Source organism: Myotis davidii, unplaced genomic scaffold (assembly GCF_000327345.1).
Source record: "Myotis davidii unplaced genomic scaffold, ASM32734v1 scaffold896, whole genome shotgun sequence".
NCBI lineage: Eukaryota > Metazoa > Chordata > Mammalia > Chiroptera > Vespertilionidae > Myotis > Myotis davidii.
Genome location: NW_006287365.1, coordinates 70738 through 86398, shown reverse-complemented (window position 1 = coordinate 86398; position 15661 = coordinate 70738). Strand labels below are relative to the sequence as shown.

General features: G+C 38.2%; 1 protein-coding gene across 1 annotated transcript in view; it reads left to right on the top strand.

Annotated features, from left to right (window-relative positions):
- The first annotated feature begins 472 nt into the window (after positions 1–472).
- The window catches only part of ZNF283 (zinc finger protein 283), a 16010-nt gene continuing 821 nt past the window's right edge, over positions 473–15661 (top strand). The window contains exons 1-6 of the mRNA XM_006759101.2: positions 473–677; positions 3661–3748; positions 5912–6038; positions 7656–7686; positions 7744–7763; positions 10204–11937. Coding sequence (XP_006759164.2) covers positions 646–677; positions 3661–3748; positions 5912–6038; positions 7656–7686; positions 7744–7763; positions 10204–11937 — 2032 coding nt within the window. The 5' untranslated portion in view covers positions 473–645. The remainder of the gene's footprint in view (positions 678–3660; positions 3749–5911; positions 6039–7655; positions 7687–7743; positions 7764–10203; positions 11938–15661) is intronic.

Below are 15661 nucleotides of genomic sequence, written 5' to 3'. Positions count from 1 at the left end.
GAAGAAAGAGGTCTTTACCGCAGGTCTTATTCCAGATGACCACAAACAGTTTGAAATTGAGACATAATTTTGGCAAATATTTGTAAATTTTGAAAGTGGGCACAATGTCTATAACTTAATGAAGTTATCCACCGTACATGATTTAAAAAATCTCTAGCTCCATTGGTCTGGAATAAAAAGGTATAAGAGCTAGGAAGGAACTTGTAGAAAATTAGTGTCCAGTGATAACGGAAACAGGTAAATTTCAGTATTTCCTGTAGTATAATAGTATTCACCTAATAAAAATTACGTTTATAAAGAATCAAAAGAAGAAAAAATGTAAATGATAATATTAAGCAAAAGTTATAGCTATGAACAAAAGTACTCAAGAATATTAGGAGCGCTATGTGAATTCCATTAGAAAAGACAGGATTTTGAAAGACGTTTTTCAAGGATTGTATCCATAATGTTGTTTTCATCATTCGTTCAGTGAAGAAGTTAGGTGTAGCCACACTTGTCCAGCATCTACTTTGTACCAAACACGTATGTGTTTGTTGTGTTTCTGCTTATGTGTATATATTTTCTTCCTCGGACTTTGAAGGTGACTTACATAATTCGTGTTCATTGACCGGAGAATCTTGACAGTGAAAGCGTCTCATTGTAGTGATGAGCTACAGCCCCGGGATGTTCAAGAGCTGGTAGGTGTAATTTGTTTCAGGCCCACTGATTTTCAGTGTTGGGCTTTTTGTTTAGTTTTCTTAATGACTGCAATATTTTACATTTGATTATGGAACTAATACAGGTTTGTGACAAAACAATTTATTAATCCAGGAAACATATAGAGAATGAGGTAAAAATTATATCCTCCTACTCATTCTTAGTATTCCAGTGTGTGTGTTTTGCTTGTTTATTTTCCTACAAGCCTGTGTATCTGGTTTTGTTTCTGCAGAATAAAGTCACATTATGGTGATATAATTGATTTGAAGACTCTCTAGCTTTTAGTTGGAAATGAAATAAAAGAGGGGTAAGAAGTGTACAGGTGATTGCACTGAAGATTAAGTAAGAAAAATCCTATAAAATGGTGTACAATAATTGCTTAAAATACATTTTAGCCATTAAATAACCCCCAGACATGGCTTTTATTTTCTTCTTTATTTAATCTTGAGTATGTACAAAGAGGAGGGAAGTGCCAGTGATTCTTTCCTTATTTGAAAATTTTCAAGTATTTACAGCTTTTAGGAATAGTATAGAAATGCTATTTAGAAATTGATTACCAGAGCAATGAAGATGAATTTAAAGGTTACTTCCACAGAGAATAGCAATAATCTCTAATGTCTTACAAAAATCTATTTTACAAATATTTTCAGGACAGACATTAATACCAGGAGGTAGAATAAGGAGGTTATAGTTTTAAATATTCAAATAAGCTACCAATTTGCACCGAACAACCTGATTGAGCCTCTGGTTAATGTTCCCAGATTGGCACCTCATTGGGTTATATTTTCTGAGCCAGCTTTGCAGTACCTAATTTGTCTCTTCATCTGCAGCTTCTGGAAGGAGGGAGTATGTTTTTCTGTATCTTTTTAAGAGCCTGCTTTGCTCATCTTGTTATTTAGGAAGAATAGCAGGCTTAGGGCTGGGCTGTGTAATTTAGAAATGTAAGAAAGCAGGCCTGAGAAGCACAGATTTTATCATGAGAAAAATTACAAGAATGGTAGTAACTTTCTTGCATTAACTTTCTCACATTATTACAATGTAATAAGGGATAGGTAATCTTTTTCATTTTCACTAGCAATGGCTAAAACTTATATTAAGCAATGATCGTACACCATTTTATGTGGTCTTTCTTATTTAATCTTCAATGCAACCATCCGTGGTAGACACTTTTTATCCCTATTTTATTGAATTTCTCAACAGAGGTGTTGAGAAATTGGTAACTATCAAGTTCAAGTTTGACATCAGAGTCTTTATCTTAATTTCACATACACTTTACACCTTATGTATCTTTTAAAAAACCTGCTTGCCAAAAAAAATAAAAATAAAAAACCTGCTTGCCTCACTAAGAAATTGACTATGTATGTCTTTCTTCATCAATTAATGTGGCCCATTACCTTCACAACCGTGAAGGTAGAATGGGCCATAATTTATTAAGCCTTTTGCCCAGTATTACATAGTTTCTAATTCTTGGTTATCATAAATGATTTTTGGTTGAATATTCTTATGTATATATCTGGTTATTTCCCTAGCTATTTAAGGATACATTTCTAACTGGAATTTTGGGTAAAAATGTGTCCCAAATGTAAGACCCTGAGATAGTAGTACTTGGGCGGTAATATAATGACTAAAAGACATAGTTGTTACCTTTAGGATAAGAAAAACAAAATATGTTTAGGAATAAGTAGGGCAGTCAGCAACAAAGGCCAATATGCAATTCAAATAACCTATCTTAGGAACTCATAGTAAGGTAATTGTAAGCAGTACTGTTAAGTTATACCAACTTTGTGGAGGCAAATGGAATATAGCCTGTGAGTTTCATACTGTATAGTTTTTATCCTGCTAATATTAGTTGCAAAATAAGGCTATAGGATGAGGTGATTCAGCATTTTCCTGGAGGGTATCATGTCTAAAAAGACAAGTTCAGACACAAAATAAGCCCATTTATCAGAAGACGTGAAAAGTAGGATCAAGACCTCTCAATATACCTTTGAGATTTCTTTGGGAATTTCAGCCATTTTTTCTATGGAAAGAAATCATATAGTTAGTATAATGCATGGCCATCGTTACAATAATTATGCAGAATACCTAAACCAAAAGGTCATTATGGTCATACTACATTATTATATACTAGTGGCCCGGTGCATGAAATTTGTGCACGGGGTGGGAGGGGGGGGATGTCCCTCAGCCTGGCCTGCACGCTCTCCAATCTGGGACCCCCTCAGGGGATGTCCGACTGTCTGTTCCATGGGACCCCCTCAGGGGATGTCCGACTGCCTGTTCCAGTATCAGATCTAAACCGGCAGTCGGACATCGCTCTCACAGTCCCGAAGGTCTCCCGGAAGGTCTCCTGGTCTAATTAGCATACTACCCTTTTATTAGTATAGATAGCTATATAACTTTCCAAACAGTTTTTCATCTATTGATGTCTGACCATCAGTCTTTCTGTTTTGATATATACATATTTAAAAATGTAGTTATACTATGTACATCATGTAACCTATTTTTTTCTATTGATAACAGATCTTGATTATTTTCCCCAACTTAGCATAGTTTCAAAGTGTTCCATTGCATGGATGCTCTGAATGCATTAAGTCATAGTTTTGGGCACAGGCAATTACCTGAGCAATTGTTTGTATGTCCTGTCTGCTCCTATGTCTTAACCAATTTTCTAAAGTCCTAAGCCCATGAAGAATGTTCTAGTCTTGTACCATGTGGGCCATTCTCAGCCCTGATAGGTGGGAATGGGAGATGGGAGATCTGATCTGGGGAGGACTGAGTGGTCCAATTTCAGGGTCATAGCAGCACCCCCAGAATTGGGCTGTGAAGGAAACCTTTCTGCTGAAGGACCTGGGAATTTTAGGTGAGAGTTTAGATTCCATATATGTGTGTGGGGTGTGGATTCATTTGAGTCATGATGGGATCAGTTAAGCACACCTGGTCTCAAGCTTCCTTTTCCTTCCCCAGCTCTGGCTTTTCTGGACTCTGTGCTTCGCCAATAGAGGAAGCCCATGGAGCGCTAATTAGTTCTTGCAATTACGGAACCATGACTGATGTAAGTTGGTATTTCCCTCTATTTGGAATACAGTGATTTTTAGTTTATGCGAATCTTTTCCTTAATTATACTAAAGCCTTCTACCAGCAGACCTCCATCCCTGAACCCACCTCTCAGTTCCTCCTATTCCAGTGAAGGATGGCACCAAATACCCGACGCCCTCCCGAGGTGCCTTTTCCAGTCAGTCATCACACTCACTCAGCATCTCCTGCATGCTCAGCCTTCTGTCAGGAACAGTAAAGAATAGAGTCTTGTGGGAAGTACTTGGGCTTCTGTCAAAGAATAGCTCTTTTACTTGAATAAAAGGAAAAACCAATAGTAGATGGATTTTATCTATCAAAGCACAGATGGGATTTATATAAGAGAAGGATGAAAAAGGAGAGAATGAAAGACTGTAGACATTTTGGAAACGACAGTTTTCCCTTTTCTGCTAAGATGCTGATTGGCAGGAGCTAGGAAAGAAGCCAGTCAGGATGCTGTTCCCTTGACAGCTGGACGGCCACCAAGAAGGCAGTTTCGGGGACACGTCCTCTGGGAGAGCTTTGGTGTGTCCCTGTGGCATGTCCTCGGTAGGCTGCCTCGGGTGGTGCCCTTTGTTATCACCTCCACCTTTGTGCCACCAGGCCTGCACCATTTCCCTCATCAGAATCTCTCATTCCCTTGTCAAGTCTGTATCTGATGAGTTAGTGAGGAGGGTCCCCGTGGACCACACAGGAGTGCTTGGAACTTCTTCACAGACCTGAGTTTTCCAGAAGGTTCAGGTGGGATTTGGGATTTCTTGGTCTCAGCCTAAGTTATGTGCAGTCATATGCTTTGCAAGACTTTCCCGATTAGAGGGGGAGTGAGTGGTTCTTTTCAGGGAATTCCCTAATTGATGAACACCAGTATCCAAGTCCATTTTGTCGTTGACCAGGACATGCAGGTCTTGGGCAACATCTGTTAGGCACAGTATCCTCCAACTTGGGAATAAGGAAGGTGTTAATCGATGGGCGGTTAATGATAACAAGATGATCCAGCCCCTCAGGTGTGGCTCAGAGGTTGAGTGCCAACATATGAACCAGGAGGCCACCATTGGATTCCTGGTCAGGGCACATGCCCGGGTTGCGGGCTCAGTCCCCAGTAGGGGGCTTGCAGAAAACAGCTGATCAATGATTCTCTGTCATCATTGATGTTTCTATCTTTCCCTCTTCCTTGCTCTATGAAATCCATAAAAATACATTTTTAAAAAATATTTCCCAAAGAAAAGATGATCCAGATTTTTAAGTATGATTCCAAGAATTAAGAAAATCTTTAAAAATTTTGTTTAACCTAAATATGTAAACATAATAGTTATTAATCTCATATATCCAAATGATGAACTGAATTGTAGCTAATAACCCATTTTATGTATTCATCATAATAAGAAAATTCTAACAGAATGATTTACTTGAGGCTTAATGATAATTTTTAATGAAGATCATATTTCTGAAATAGAGACTTTAGAGTGTGTTTTTTGGGGAAAATTTCATCTCCATATTCCTTAAAGGGAAAAGATGGTACAGCAGTTCACATTTATAAAGAATTTATGAGGCAGGCACATAGCAGGGTATGTGTATGTATACCCATAAGCCTCCCTTTCTCCCCTCCACTATTTTTCTTGAATAGAAGAGAAACTGGGATTTTTAAATATATTATCAGACAGGTCTGGAGAACTGAGTTATCTCACAGTATCCTGGAAGTTTTTTCTGCTCTACCAGGATTCTTCTAGAACAGCGGTTCTCAGCCTGTGGGTCACGATGCCTTTGGCTGTCAAACGATCCTTTCACAGGGTCCCCTAAGACCATCCTGCATATCAGATATTTACATTATAATTCATAACAGTAGCAACATTACAGTGATGAAGTAGCAACGAAAATAATTTTATGGTTGGGTCACAACATGAGGAACTGTATTTAAAGGGCCAGAAGGTTGAGAACCACAGTTCTAGAACATGTAGACATACTGCCTTAGTCATAATAATTTCCTTACTTTTTCCTACCTGTGTGTATCACAAGCTTCAAGCTTCCTTCATTGTCATATTTTTCTCTTCTTGCAGTTTATCCTTCACAACCTTTTTTGTCCCTCTTGGAAATATTTTCTTAAGTTATTTAATTTCATAAGTAACGTGTGGGTTTTTGGTTTTAGGGGTTGGTGACTTTCAGTGATGTGGCCATCCACTTCTCCCAGGAAGAGTGGGAGTGCCTGAGCCCTACTCAGAGGGACTTATACATGGATGTGATGTTGGAGAACTACAGTAACTTGATTTCACTGGGTAAGGTCATCCACCTGAAATAATCCAGAATCTCCTCTGCAGCATCAGCTTTCTTCACTGGGAATCACAGGGCTGTCTTTGAAGAAACCAGATGAATTTCTTTTCCTGTTCTCAGAGGAATGGTCTGATATTTGTTGGGTTAGAAGTGGGTTAATTGAGCACCTTGATCTTCCCACCCCTCAGTGAGCTTCACCCCTCACGAAGGTGGTTTTCCCAGGGCGAGGCTTATCTATTCCACTCCGGATGTGCTGATCCCTGCGATTTCCCCAAATGTGGGAAACTCGACTGCATAATTTGTGGTAGTGGGGGACTGCGTTCGCGCTCTCCCCTGAAAAAAAAAAAAAAAAGAAAAAAAAGAAATGGGCTCATTGAGCACCTTGATCTTCCCACCCCTCAGTGAGCTTCACCCCTTCCTCTGACCCTTCCTGCAATGAATGGCCTCTCTTTAATGACCAAGGGGCTGGAATTGTGTGATGGGGCATTTATTTCATAACCATTGTCAGAAAAACCAGGTTGCATACTGTGTTTAACTTCAACATTTCTATAAATGAGCTGTGTCCTTGCTACTGCAAGTGTGGTTCTTTCGTTTGAGGAACCATAAGAAGACCAGAGCAAAGTAGAGAAGGAGAGAGTATCAGTAATTAGTGATGAAGACAGGCAAGGCCCAGATGATATGCAGTTTCGTTAGTTTGGGGGAGAGGGGGTGAGGATGTAGATTGTTTTCTCAGGGATTGGAAGCCATGACTTGGTTTCCATGGGGTTTTAACTTGCTTATTGTTAAGTGTTACACAAAGAAGCAACATGAGCTTCTTCTGGGGCTGGTTAGAAATGCAGCGTGTCAGGCCCGGCCCCAGACCTGCAGGACAGAATCTGCATTTACAAGATCCCTCGGTGATTTTTACGCACCTTAAAGAAGCACTGCTCTTTGTTCTTTCCTGACCCACATGGAGGTCGTACAGCTAGGAACAGGGTCCTGATACACTCTGGCTTTCAAAAGAGCCTCTTCACTTTAGCTAGGGCTGGTTTGAATGAACAGAATTCATTTCTGACTAAGCAAATGCATTTCTTTACTTACAACAAAGTTAGAGTAAAAAGTTACAATCTGAGCTAACTCCTAAAAATGTCTCATGAAACTTCTTGTTTTCCTCTCAGCAAAGTAACAACAATAACAATAATATTAACAGTTAACACTGTATTTACTATAAACTAGGGCCAGGGGTCCTCAAACTTTTTAAACAGGGGGCCAGTTCACTGTCCCTCAGACCGTTGGAGGGCCGGACTATAGTTTTAAAAAAAACTATGAACAAACTCCTATGCACACTGCACATATCTTACTTTGAAGTAAAAAAAACAAAACGGGAACAAATACAATATTTGTATTTGCATGTGCCCGCGGGCCGTAGTTTGAGGACCCCTGATACTAGGCTTTATTGTAAGTAGAACACATATATTAACTTACTTAACTTTCACAATGTCCCCATGAGGTAGGTACTGTTTTATTTTTAATATGTTTTTATTGATTTTTTAGAGAGAGAGGAAAGGAGAGGGAGAGAGAGCGAGAGAAAAATCGATGTGAAAGAAACATCAATTGATTGCCTCCTGTACACACCCCAACAGGGATCAAATCCGAAACCTGGGCATGTGCCCTGACCAGGAATCAAACTGATGACCTTTCGGTGCACGGGACGACACTCAACCAATTGAGCCATACCAGCCAGGGCACAGGTGGGTACTATTTTTATCTGAGGCACATATAGTTTAAGTGACTTTCTAAGGTCACACAGCTGGTGGGAGACAGTGGCAGCAATTGAGCATAGGAAGTCTGGCTCCAGGGACTGTATTCTATTTGTTCTAGGGATGGAGCCTGGAGGAATCTCAAACAAGATCATTTTCCTATCTATGTGATGTCATGGTCTTTATTTCCATCATCCTTCTCTTTTCTGAGGTCTTTATCAACATTATTTTTACCTTTGCTTTATTGACAGTTAACCAAATATTTTAGCTTAGAGTAGGCATATGTTGAGGACATTATTAGAGCAAGAAGGAGAGTCCTGGATGGTTGTGACGGGAGGGCCGAGAAGTTTTAACCCAGGAAGGCAAAGACAGGAGGGAACCAACATTGCAGGAAACAACCTCACAGGCTGCAGAAGAGGAGAAGCAGGAACATCCGGGGTGATGTTTGGAAAGGTCCCTATAAAGGACCAAGGCCTGTAGAGTGAAGGCCCATCACTGGAGAGCAAATTGAAGTCTTAGTTTGAGCTACCAAAGGAACCTCATCTTGATCTCATTCCCACCCTCCTTGTTTTCTTCTCATATTTCCCTTCGATTTCAGTGAGGAGGGTGTGTTTATTGTTTCCAGTATAACCATTTTGCTTATATGTTGGATTCATCACCTTTCTAGCTCTTTTGTATTTGTGAGTAAATATATGCATTCATTCATAAAGTCTGCAAATTTTTTGTTTGTTTTGTTAATCCTCACCCAAGGATATTTTTTCCATTGATTGTTAGAGTAGAAGGGAGGGAAAAGGAGAGAGAGAGAGAGAGAGAAAGAGAAAGAAACATCGATGTGACAGAGATACACTGATTAGTTGCCTCCTGCATGCTCCTGGACTGGGGCCGGGGATCGAATCTGCAATCCAAGTACATGCTCTTGACCAAGAATAGAACCCACAACCCTTTTTAGCACAGGCCATCACTAAACACAGGCACACCAGCCAGGGCTGCAAATATTTTGAGTGCCTACTCCCAGCCAGGCATTGTACCGTCATGAACAAGATTGATAACTACCCATTCTCATGCAATTTATGTAGTCAGGAAGAAATAAGTAAATAAATAAATAAATACATGCATAAATACAATCTTATAACATGTTTTTTCAGGAAAGGTAAACGACAGAAGAGAACAGAAAATAATGGGAATTCATAAGGCTAATTCAGATAGTGTGGCTAGAGAAAGTTTTCTTGAATAGACACATGAAGCCAGTGTGTGTCATAGCATTGTCAGCGGAAGGTTGTCCAAACGGCCATTATGCTGTTCGGTCATTTGGTCGATTTGCATATTATGCTTTAATATAGATTATTCCATTTTACAACTGCATATCTGTGGAAGATTGGATTCTTCATATACTTCAACCAAAATAGCATTGCCACAGATTAAATGCCGAAGCAGATATGAGAATCCAGTTGTTTTATTTTGGAAAATATAATTATTTTTCATAAAATCTATTAACATTCAATGACTTATTGTAAAAAGACATAACCCATATAAACAAAAGTGCTTTTGGGTTCTCAATGATTTTTTAAAAAAAACATCCAACAAGAAGTTAAACCTATATTCATTGATAAACTCTGTTAAGCCTTACAAAAAACATTTAAGTACCAAGTAATTATAATGCAAGCCCTTAGCTGGCAATTCAAACTTAATTGAACTATTTGTTGATGCTAAGTTGTACAAAACTGCGTTCTAAGCCTGGAGCTGAGCTGGGACCGGGTGATAACTTTCATTAGTTTCAGTTTATTTCTTGTTTCTAGATTTTAAACATCTTTCTTTGCTCTAAACGTCCCACATGACCACTGATGGCTAACCTCCTTTAGTGTATCAGGATTTGAGCTGGATGGTTGTATTACAGCTGTAGTTAGTTGTGTTTCACATCTTGTTTGGAAATCCAGTAGAGTCTTGGAACTGAATATCTGCTCAAATTGCAAGATTTTGTCTGCTTTCTAGCTCAACACCAACCACTCAGAAAAATTCCTATGAGGGAAAATTATCTAGCTTAATGAAGTTGTTTATAAATGTGAAGATTTTCTAGAATCCAGTTAATCATGCCACCCTATACAGTCATTAAAAGTTCGGTTGGAATCACACCTGAGCACAGAAGGGCTTGACTGATGCTAGGGATTTTAAGGGATCCATCTACACAGGAAGAGGGACTTGTTAAAGTGATTTTTGTCAAATTCTCCAGAAAACTGTCAAATCAGAACATTAAGATTACAGGAGCTGAAAAATCAAATTTGAATTTGATGAGAAGAGACTTGATGCTTAGGAGTTTAGGAAGTCTAATCCAATTCACTTATGGGTATTATTTTCAATTCATCTTTTTTTTTACTATAGAGGGCATTTTTCTGGTAGAAGAAATAAAATGTGTGGTTTTCCTGTTTTCTTTCAGATTTGGAGTCAACATATGAAACTGAAAATAACTTTTCAGGAAAGAACGTTTCTGAAATAAGTTTTTCCCAATGGGCAGTAAAGGAAAGAACTAAAACCCTTGATCTTGAGGCATCCATTTCCGAAAATAATTGGAAGTGCAAAAGCAAATGTGATGAGCTACAGGAACATCAAGAGGAATACTTCAGTCAAATGATAATCAGCTATGAAAAGCCCACTTACCAAAAAAGTAAATCTCTTATTGCACATCAAAGACTTAATCCAGAGAAACCCGACATTTGTAAGGAATTTGGGAAGACTTGTAGTCATGGTTCAAAACTTGTTCAACAGGAGAGAACTCATACAGCTGAAAAACACTTTGAATGTAAAGACTGTGGTAAGGACTTTTTTAGTGCCTATCAACTCACTGTGCATCAGAGATTTCATACTGGTGAGAAACCCTACAAATGTAAGGAATGTGGGAAGACTTTTAGTTGGGGATCAAGTCTTGTTAAACATGAGAGAATCCATAGTGGTGAGAAGCCCTATGAATGTAAAGAATGTGGAAAGGCCTTTAGTCGTGGCTACCACCTTACTCAACATCAGAAAATTCACATTGGTGTGAAATCTTATGAATGTAAGGAATGTGGAAAGGCCTTTTTTTGGGCCTCAAGCCTTGCTAAACACGAGATAATTCATTCAGGTGAGAAACCTTATAAATGTGAAGAATGTGGGAAAGCATTCAGTCGTGGCTATCAACTTACGCAGCATCAGAAAATCCATACTGGTAAGAAACCTTATGAATGTAAAGTATGTGGAAAGGCTTTCTGTTGGGGTTATCAACTTACTCGACATCAGATATTCCATACTGGCAAGAAACCCTACGAATGTAAGGAATGTGGGAAGTGCTTTAATTGTGGTTCAAGTCTTGTTCAACATGAGAGAATTCATACAGGTGAGAAACCCTATGAATGTAAAGATTGTGGAAAGGCTTTTAGTCGTGGCTATCACCTTGCTCAACATCAAAAAATTCATACTGGTGAGAAACCTTTTGAATGTAAGGAATGTGGGAAAGCCTTTAGTTGGGGTTCAAGCCTTGTTAAACATGAGAGAGTCCATACTGGTGAGAAATCCTATAAATGTAAAGACTGTGGAAAAGTCTTTGGTAATTTGTATCAACTTGCTCGACATCAGATACTTCATACTGGAGAGAAACCCTATGATTGTAAGGAATGTGGGAAGACCTTTCATTATGCTTCAAGTCTTGCTCAACATGAGAGAATTCATACTGATGAGAAACCCTATGCATGTAAAGAATGTGGAAAGGCCTTTAGTCGTGGCTACCACCTTACTCAACATCAGAAAATTCACATTGGTGTGAAATCTTATGAATGTAAGGAATGTGGAAAGGCCTTTTTTTGGGCCTCAAGCCTTGCTAAACACGAGATAATTCATTCAGGTGAGAAACCTTATAAATGTGAAGAATGTGGGAAAGCATTCAGTCGTGGCTATCAACTTACGCAGCATCAGAAAATCCATACTGGTAAGAAACCTTATGAATGTAAAGTATGTGGAAAGGCTTTCTGTTGGGGTTATCAACTTACTCGACATCAGATATTCCATACTGGCAAGAAACCCTACGAATGTAAGGAATGTGGGAAGAGCTTTAATTGTGGTTCAAGTCTTGTTCAACATGAGAGAATTCATACAGGTGAGAAACCCTATGAATGTAAAGATTGCGGTAAGGCTTTTAGTCGTGAAATATGGAAACAAATGATGATAATGATTTACTTACCTACTGAAAATACTCACTTTCTAGCAAATTTTCACATTTCTTTTTTAGTCTCTAACTATTACAGTAACAAATCCAGTCACAGCAAATGACATTATCAACCAGTCACTACCAATGCTAGGAATAAGTGTAAGTCACCTGTACACTACTTTTAATTAAAAACAAACTTGGATTCTTGAAATTTTGTGTTTGTGTGTGTGTGTGTGTTGATAATACATTTCTTTCTTAAGACTGATTTTTACAGATATCCAGGTCATATCATGTCCCACCAAATATAAAAATCGATGGCAGCAAAGCCGTATTATTAGCCTATAAATAGGTGCTATCCTTATAGTCCCTTTTTAATTATATATGAATTGAAAGTTATAGCATAAAGAAATTTAGCTATAATTTTAGAATGTTAATAATAATAACATGTAATATATATATACTGAGTGGCCAGATTATTATGACCACCCCATCAGTACAATGAAGTGAATTAGTTATGCAAATAATAATAATAAACCTTGAGAGTATTTGCTTAGGAAGTTTTCAATATTCGGTATTTTTGGAAGTGTCAATGAAGTACTGATGGAGTGGTCATAATAATCTGGCCACTCAGTGTAGATGTAATAAGCACCTTAGAATACATCTGAGAACCCATCCACATGAGAAACCCTTAGATTAATGCAGGAACACCTTTAGACAAGTGCTACTCAAACTTGTCTAGAGACTAGTACTAGTCCACAAAATTGTTACTGTGCATCATAAGATAAATGCAGAAAATGAGAGTAACTGTTTGGAAACATTTATAGCAATTTGATATTGCCATAACATCATTGCATTTTACAAAAGTATCAATTAGCCCATGAATGTTTGGAAATTAAAAACAAAAGTTTGGCCGAAACCGGTTTGGCTCAGTGGATGGAGCGTCGGCCTGCGGACTGAAGAGTCCCGGGTTCGATTCCGGTCAAGGGCATGTACCTGGGTTGCAGGCACATCCCCAGTGGGAGATGTGCAGGAGGCAGCTGATTGGTGTTTCTTTCTCATCGATGTTTCTGACTCTCTGTCCCTCTCGCTTTCTCACTGTAAAAATCAATAAAAATATATATTTTAAAAACAACATAAAACAAAACAAAAGTTTGCCCTTATCCAGAAATAATTGAGACAACATTCATACTTTTGTAAATGTGACACAAGTTACGATATGATTAATTGGAACAAGAAATCCCTCACTTGTCACCTGATTAGCAGATTATTCATGCTATAGGAAGATTTGGCTAATGTGGGAATCACAACTTCCTTATGCCCATAAAAGCATAGAGAATTTACACCAACTATGTTAATTTAGTAAATGTATAGAAGGCTTCTAACACTACTCAGTCTTTGTTAAATTTTATTTTGAATAATAAATATCCATTATTTATGTAATTATTTCTGTGATGTAACACAGATAGGAAGCCCCTTATCCATGGCACAAACCATACTGATTGTCATCATTGTCACCATTCCACCTCTCACGCCCTGTGGGTTGTTGGACAAAATGTTTATCCCTTTTGGGGATCATCTTTAAAATGCTGGTGATGGTAACTATTTAATAGTGCTTTTGTAAAAAGTGGATAGATTTATATGTATCAAATCCTTGGAAGAGTATCTGGTATGTAGCCTATGCTCAATGCATATTAGCTGTTGTTCTTATCCTCCTCATTAGTGTTACTACTAGTGAATTCTTAGGAGAGGAATGCTCATTGGCATAATGAAATTAGGAAAGCTTTTCATAACCACTTATGAATTTGAGTTTCAGGTAGTTCATTCTGGATAAAATTCAGTAAAACAAAACCTGAGAGGATTTTTATTCAGAATTTATCCCTTAAGCTTCATAAAACATTAAGACTGAAAATAGATCCCTTTAATAAACTAAGAAGATTAAAAAAAAAAAAGACAAAATAAATGTGGATTTAGCAAGTGTTAAGCTGGGAATATACTTGAAGAACCAGGGAGAGGTGTAAAACGATTTGCCTGAAATGAATTCCAACAGACAGGTAGGCAATAATTATAATTCCTTGTTCACATTTCAAGATAATTTAGAGATTACAAAGGAAAAAAAAAAGGCCCATTTGAGAATTCTTTCCCAAAATCTTATGACAATTTTCAGACAAGTTTAAAGAATAGTATAATGAATATACTCTTCTCTACCTAGGATCAATAATTGTTAACATTTGGCCATATTTGCCTTTCTCTCTGAATATATGTGTATGTATATTCATGTAGCATTTGACTTATATATAAGTCATGATAGTTCATTCCTGAACACATTAGCATGTACTCTTTTAGATTAAGAACAATCTTATTTTAATACCGTGGTTATACAAGAAAATTATCAATAATTCTGTAATACTAGTATTCTTTTCTGTTTCATATTTCCCAGTGCTCCCAATAATTTATTCTATTGCTATTTATTTTCTTTTTAAAATATATATATATTCTTATTGATTTTTAGAGAGAGGGAAAAGGAGAGAGAGATAGAAACGTCAATGTGAGAGGAACATCAATTGGTTACCTCCTGCAGCCCCCTACTGGGATGGAGCCCACAACTTGGGCATTACCCTGACTGGGAATTGATCTGGTGACCTTTTGGTGCATGGGTCGACGCCTGGTGCACTGAGCCACACCGCTGGGCACTATTTACTTTCTAACCAGCATCATCTTTATATTCATGAATTGTATTTGGTTGTCATGTCTCTAGATTTTAGTCTTGAACAGACAGGAAAGCTGTTTTATAGAATGAGTACATTCTAGATTTGTTTCTTTCCCCATTAGGAAATAGTGCATTAAGAAAAAAATTGAATGGCAAGACTAAAGTCTTACATTGAAAAATGACCAGGATAAATTTTAGGTTAGTCTACAGGTAGACCCATAATGGTCAAATATTGACTGTGTAAAAGTTGAATAAATTATAGCTGCTTGTGGAAGGACAATTTGGAGATTTTCTTTCCTTTTTCTTTCTTCTTTTAACCATAACTGACACAGTAAGTTCTGAAGATCTGAGTATCAGAGCTGATGAGCACAAAGGGACTGAAAGCTGAAAAATAAGCAGCTGGGAATGTACTGGTGTTCACCAGTCATGTAAAGTGATAAGACAGAGGAGAGAGAATAAAAGGGAACAAATGAGCTCACCAGAACCAGGACAGTATGATACTGATCTTTGAGGAGGCACATGTTATGACTCATTGATGTCGTCAATGGGTGTTTTTATATCCATTATTAGTTCTGGGAAATAAAATCAATTAAACTCCTTTACTGTGGTCTAAGAAGAATCTGAAGAGGATTTATGCCTTTTCTCCACACTGCCCAAAGGAATAGCTCTTTTTTTTTTTTAATTACAGGTGACTTACAATATTGTATTAGCTTTAGGTGTACAACTCAGTAGTTAGACATTATATAACTTACTAAGTGGTCACCCTGATAACTCTAGTACATATATGACATGATACATACTTATTACAATAATAGAGGCCCGATGCATGAAAATTTGTGCAAGAGTAGGCCTTCCTTCCCCTGGCTGCTGGCACCAGCTTCCCTCCAGCACTTGGGACCCAGGCTTCCCTCCTCTGGCTGTCGGCAGGCACCTGGCACCCGTGCTGGCTTTCCCCGGGCCGCCCACAGGCACCTGGGACCCCAGCTGGCTTCCTCCGGGTCGCCCACAGGC